This window comes from Notothenia coriiceps, unplaced genomic scaffold (genome assembly GCF_000735185.1).
Source record: "Notothenia coriiceps isolate Sejong01 unplaced genomic scaffold, NC01 NC01_scaffold00000930, whole genome shotgun sequence".
NCBI classification, from domain to species: Eukaryota; Metazoa; Chordata; class Actinopteri; order Perciformes; family Nototheniidae; genus Notothenia; species Notothenia coriiceps.
Genome location: NW_011333631.1, coordinates 6537 through 13211, shown reverse-complemented (window position 1 = coordinate 13211; position 6675 = coordinate 6537). Strand labels below are relative to the sequence as shown.

General features: G+C 39.9%; 1 protein-coding gene across 1 annotated transcript; it reads left to right on the top strand.

Moving 5' to 3' along the window:
• The first annotated feature begins 422 nt into the window (after positions 1 to 422).
• On the top strand, positions 423 to 3153 carry kcne4 (potassium voltage-gated channel, Isk-related family, member 4). The gene is made up of 2 exons (XM_010785723.1): positions 423 to 589; positions 1278 to 3153. Exon 2 carries the CDS (start codon positions 1306 to 1308, stop codon positions 1843 to 1845), a length of 540 nt encoding a protein of 179 aa, XP_010784025.1. The 5' UTR covers positions 423 to 589; positions 1278 to 1305; the 3' UTR covers positions 1846 to 3153.
• The last annotated feature ends 3522 nt before the right edge of the window (positions 3154 to 6675 follow it).

Sequence of the window (6675 nt, the reverse complement as noted above, 5' to 3'; positions counted from 1 at the left end):
AATATGTGCCATAAATTCAGTTCAATAAGTTTTGCAATAAACATTGAACCAGTCCGGCCCTCGAGTAGTACCCATTTTTTAATTTTGTATTTGAGTTTGACACCCCTGGTATAGAGGAAAGGAATTGACATGAGGAGATCAGATGTATTTATTAAAACATAAAGAGACTGGTCCAGTGTGGAATTTGTAGATATGACCATGCATCCTCACACAGTCCAGGATTAATAATTAAGTTTATAAACATTTTCTCCTTGAAATGTACTTTTCCATCACATCCCCTCGGGTCTCTTTCTGCTGGTCAGTCTCGTATACTCTCGGGGTTTCGATGATTTCATTGCAACCCCCTGGAGGCGTGAATGATGTTTAAAAGAGACGCTGCATTTTAATTTTTCTTCTTTTCCTTTGCACATATGCTCCCCGCACGGCGTCCACAGACAGAGGACCAGCATACAGTTGGTCATGTGACTCATGACACCAAAGGGACTCCGTATAAATAACTGCAACCATTTAGCACTGCTGCCAAAACTCAAGGAGAGCTGCGAGAAATACAAGTGGGGAAAGTTCACGTGAGATTTAACTCTTCAGTCTGGTGAGTACACAGCTTATAGGATTGTGTTTTTGTTTAGTCTTACATTGACTTCAGTTTTATTGTGTGGACTTTTGGTAACTTTTTTTAAACAATTGAATGCCAAATTAAAACATAAGTACAACACTTTACAATTAAAACAAGTTAGAATCTATTGTCAGAAGAAAGAGAAGATGTTTATTCAAGTCTAATCATGCACACTTGAGAATATACTCACAATGTGAAATGTTTGTAAAGCAATAAACTGCATTGAGTGTCATTTGCAAAATCGTTGAGGCATTGAATTACTTTTTTCTGCATTATATTTTTCATCCATTGCAACATGCCTTAGGGTTCAGCAAGGTGATATATTCAGACTCAACGTTACTTTTATTTGTAACGTCATAAACCATAAACTTTGTGCATTGAATGCCATTTGCTAAAATCAAATAAAAGCAAAGTCAAATGTTGATTAATAATTAGGGGAAGCAAGTTATCTTTTTATCCAAAACATAAAAAGTTGTGGTTGTATAATAATAACAAACTTTTTTCCCCATACTTTTCATCACTTTGCAATCCTTTGAACAGCCAAACTCCACTCTCAAAATGCGGTGCGTAACGCGTGCACAACGCGTGCGTAACGCGTGCGTAAAGGTGGAAACAATCCTCATATTTATGGATGTACTTTTCTTTCTTTTTGTGTCCAATCTAGGTCCTCCACATAAACTTCGCTGAGAGAAATGGAGCACAAGGAAAACTCCACCTTGACTCCCAAACTGCTCTTCCTGCGCACGCAGAGCAGCGCGCATTCCCACGAGGAGCAGAGCAATGGGAACGCGTACCTGTACATTTTAATAGTCATGTCTTTCTACGGGATTTTCCTCTTCGGCATAATGCTCGTCTACTTCCGCTCCAAAAGGAGAGAGAAGAGGAGGACCAACATATTCACGCGCCTCGTGCACGAAGAGGAGAAGCGAGAGTGGGGCGCGCTCCCAAAGAAAAACAGCATTACTTTTCAGCCCGCGGTCCCGGAGCTGCCCGCGGTGCAAGTGCCTCTCTGCGGGAACCACGTGCCATTCTGTGGGAACCACTTCAGACACCTCCACTACGAGGGCGTTCCCCAGTCTCCGCTGGCGTGCACGGTGTGCACGGAGCAGAGCAGCGTGAGCTCCCAGTGCTCCTCCGCGGACACGCGCTTCGCCATAGAGGAGGAGACGGACAGCTGCGAGGCGGAGGGATCTGAGGAGCAGGTGAAGGACAGCGCGGAGGATTCAGGCTGATATCTGCCCCAGAAAACAGACCCTGTGTTAAAAACCCTCCACAGCTTAAAAAGAGGAGAGGTGTTTCACATCACAGAGACCGGGACAGTCCAACATCTGTTTGCCATAACAACTTCCCAAATCAACATCCAGAGGAGGAAGGAGTAGATATTTAACTTAAGTAGCAATACAAGTGTAGAAGTACTCTATTACTAGGTCTGAATTCAAAACTTAAGTCAAAGTATGAGCCTCCAAATAAGAGTATATTAAAGTACTCATTGTGCAAAGTGGCCCATATCAGATGAATATACATTATTTAATAAATAAAGGTAGCTTATATCTCACCATGGGATCAATAAAGTTCATGATGAATTATTTAATGATTATTTTGTAGATTGATGTAATTTGAATTGAAGTAATTGAGGCTATCAAACACTTGTTAGGCAGTACAACATACAATATTTGCCTCTGAAATGCAGGAGAGTAGAAGAATACAGTCTCAGAAAATGGAAATATTATATATATATATAGAAAAAAAGTTGTACTTAAGGACTTGAGTGAATGTATTTCCTGTCCTCCACTGCCAACATCAGGGCTGGAGCAGGTCAATCAATATTGGGTAAACGCAGACAATGTATAGGAGGCATTGGCCCACAATCCTTTTTAGTTTTACATTTTTTAAACCAGATACAGATTTGCCTTTTTTTAATATATTGTAAATAGGATAATCATGGTAAGAGTGACAAATATACCTACGCTGCTCACTCTTTATCGTAAAGGGGTTGCAATTCAAATCAATACAACTTTATTTGACTCTGCAAGCAGATCAACATAAACACTTCAATCAATAGCTGGAATCATTGATGAACACATTCATAGATATATAGATTTCCATATCCACTTATAACAACTACTAGAGACAGAGAGAGATGACTTGTGCAAAATGCAATATTAAGAACAAACTGGGCTATAATCCGTAGCAATAAATCAGAATTTAGTATACCATACTGTATGATTTCATTGCATAACCCCTCCCTGTTTGTAACTCTTCTGCAGCGGACTGAGAGAAAAACTGTCTTTTTTTTTTGTGGCTTTTTTTTTTAATGAACTCGACTTGCTCTTGCCATCATGGCTTTGAGTTTTAAAACGTTCCTGGAACTCACTTGAAAGAATGTCAAAAAACGATTAAATGTATTTGTATAATGTAGCTTCACACACAGTCAGAGATGTAGGTTTACTCGATGAAAGCAAAGCACTGTACATGTTGTTTGTATTGTTCCCACTTTTTAACTTCGGATGGAGTCTTTGCAGAGGAGAAAATAAATGATTGTGAATTGAAATGTGTTGTTGTTTTTTTACAGTACGATGTTTCACCAGTGGAGGGCACTCTTGTACTGCTTTCATGTGATGTTACTACTTAGCTAATAAGGAAGAGGAAAAGAACATAGGAGAACATAAACGAGCAATATAGTAAGGGTGATTATTATTACCCTACATTAGATGATTAGAATCAGAACGGGGCAGATTTGTACTCAATCAGGACGACAAAAGCACAAGAATCCAGAATATTATTTAGCTCATATCCTCGGTTAAACATGTCTCCAAAACTCTATCTTTCATGTTATGGTAGACCTCTGATTATTAGAAATTAATCAATAATTGATCAGACGAGAAATAAGGAAATTGTGATTCTAGGGTCACGAATATCGCAGAAAGAAAAGCAAAAAAAAAGAAATAAAATTAGATAAATGATTGAGTAACAATAAAATACAACTCTAAAGATGGAATAATAATGCAGTGTAAGTCAGGCTTTGTAAGAGGAGGGGATCTCCAGACATAACTTTGTATATAAAACAACTTAATAAATTGTATTATAATTATATAACCCTTTATGTGTGACAGCTAGGGTTAAATCTGATCATCCACAAAGCTTTATTCTATTCGTATTATGTTGTGGAGGCTTAAGCATGCAAAAAAATCGATTGTGGATTCAATTTAAACACCAATCAGACTGTTGGCACATGTTGAATAAAGACAAAGAAGACAGTCACTGAGGCTTGTAAACAGTTTCCTTGCCTGATGATATGAGAACAAAACAGGGAAAGAAGCCAGGATTCAGCTTCAGGTTTCCTCTCTAAAGCAACGTGTTTGTGTGTGTGAGAGGCCGGGCTGAGTGACGCAGCACAGAGAACAAATACACACGCACGCACGCACACACACACACACACACACACACACACACACACACACACACACACACACACAATCAGCATCCTGCAGGCTCTCAGCCTCACAACTCACTGCAGTGACGGCTCGGCACACCAACAACTTTAATGGCCAGAGGGAAAACACGCGTATATTTTATGACGTATATTCATTGAGGAGTGTAATAGCCTATATTGACCCAAAGGCGTCTGCAGCTTCCTGTGTTTGTGTGGGTGTGTGTGCGTGTGTGTGTGTGTGCATGAGAGAATGGATTTCCCTGTTTCTCCTCCCTAATTAAAAGATCATTTTAACAGCACCATTTGAACTGTAATGCGCCTGAGTATAATTAGGCAGGGAATCAACTGCATTGGAAAAAAGGTATATGTTTATGGTTTTTACTTTAAGTTGTTATCTTCATTTAACTAGGCTGAGTGTGGATCAAACTGACATATAAGAATAAGCCTCAACAATAAAAGTTTATCTCAATAGAGTGGTGCCGTGATGACGTGTTTTTGTACGCTGACCCTGCATAGCTTTGGTTAATGACATTTTTCAATTTGGTTTTAAACGATGTGTGGCAAACAAACGTTTATGACACGTACGGCTAATTTTTGGCTATAAAGGAACTACAGACGGTCACATGACTTCACGACACCCCCGCTAAGCTAAAGGCGACTAACGTTGGGTTATAAAGGAACTACAGCACAGTCACGTGACTTCACGACACCACCGTTAAGCTAAAGGAGGCTAACGTTGGGCTATAAAGGAACTACAGCACGGTCACATGACTTCACGTCACCACCGCTAAGCTAAAGGAGGCTAACGTTGGGCTATAAAGGAACTACAGCATGGTCACATTACTTCACGACACCACCGCTAAGCTAAAGGTGGCTAATGTTGGGCTATAAAGGGACTACAGCACGGTCACATGACTTCACATCACCACCGCTAAGCTAAAGGAGGTTAATGTTGGGCTATAAAGGAACTACAGCACGGTCACATTACTTCACGACACCACCGCTAAGCTAAAGGTGGCTAATGTTGGGCTATAAAGGAACTACAGCACGGTCACATTACTTCACGACACCACCGCTAAGCTAAAGGTGGCTAATGTTGGGCTATAAAGGAACTACTGCACGGTCACATGACTTCACGTCACCACCGCTAAGCTAAAGGTGGCTAATGTTGGGCTATAAAGGAACTACAGCACGGTCACATTACTTCACGACACCACCGCTAAGCTAAAGGTGGCTAATGTTGGGCTATAAAGTAACTACAGAACGGTCACATGACTACACATCACCACTGCTAAGCTAAAGGCGGCTAATGTTGGGCGTTATGACATTTAGTCGTCTCATTTATACACATCTAAGCTAATGTTGGCGTGATGGAGGTTTAGTCGTCCATTTAGACACTTGTTTTTAATCCCACCAGTGTGGTATACTATCTTACTGACTTATTTTAGACGTAGAATTAAAATCTCTTCAGCATCGTTGTTTAACCACAGACCTTATTTCAGGGATAGCAACCAAAAACACATTCAGAAAAACCATTGACTCCAGACCAGGGACAGGAAGTGAGAAATGACTGACTCATGTTTGGGGTTTAAGGGACTCCAATTTCAGTTTCTTCCCACTTATTACTATTTTCTGTATACATTAAAATCAAGTGCTGCATCATATTGGGGGGAGGGTACATTATGATCTTTAGACAGAACCACAGAGCACACCCTGCACTCGGAGACATCACACCAAAGACAGAACATGTATTTTGTAAGTTTCATGACAAGAAGCTCGAGATTCCTTCGATTTTTACGTGCCACTTTAGGCATTGCAGAGAATAAAGTAATTGTCATAGTGCAGTATTTCAGTGATACAGGGGGGGTTGGGGGTACCTTGAGGGGGGTGGGGCCCGGAAAAAAACAGGCAGTTCTGCAGGGAAGATGTGCAGTTGTTGAGGAAGAACTGTTTTCTGACTTGACACACAGGGGCAGGTCCACCAGCGGGTAGAGAGCCTGCAGAAACACATGAGGAACCATACAGCCATAAACACTCTGAGGAATCTTAAAACCTGCACACCTCATACGCTCCCGTCAACATGTGTTCAAAGAGGACAAAGTGTCACGTTCTTCTCGAAGGTAAGGAGGACGTCCATTTTTCCTTTTTTGCCATCTGCTGTCTATATTATTTACCACATTGGAAAACCTAGAAACACATAACCCTAAAACACAACAATGCTAAAAAAAATGATAACATAGGACATCAACTAGCATGGCATCAGGTCAATTAAAGCACAACACATAATTGGTAATGAGTATAATAACGTACACAAATATACATGGAGCTCATTACATACCCTACATTTGTATTTTCTTTTAAATATCAATAAAGAATAACGGCATATTTACGAGATAAAAAAACAGGATACCGTCTGATACAAAAATTCTAAATAAATAAATCTGGAAAAACAATCCACTAATAAAATGGGTCAGTTCTCTGAGATGCAAAAGAAAAAGATCAGAAAATAAAGAATAAAGAGATTATGATGATTTAACACGAATAAAAAGGATATTCCTCTGATACAAATAATAAAGTGATAGATTGTGGTCAAACTAAAAACATGTGTGAGAAAAAACATAACCAATTT

Coding starts and splice junctions, on each gene's coding strand:
- kcne4 (XM_010785723.1), top strand. CDS start 1,306: ATGGAGCACAAGGAAAACTCCACCTTGACTCCCAAACTGCTCTTCCTG.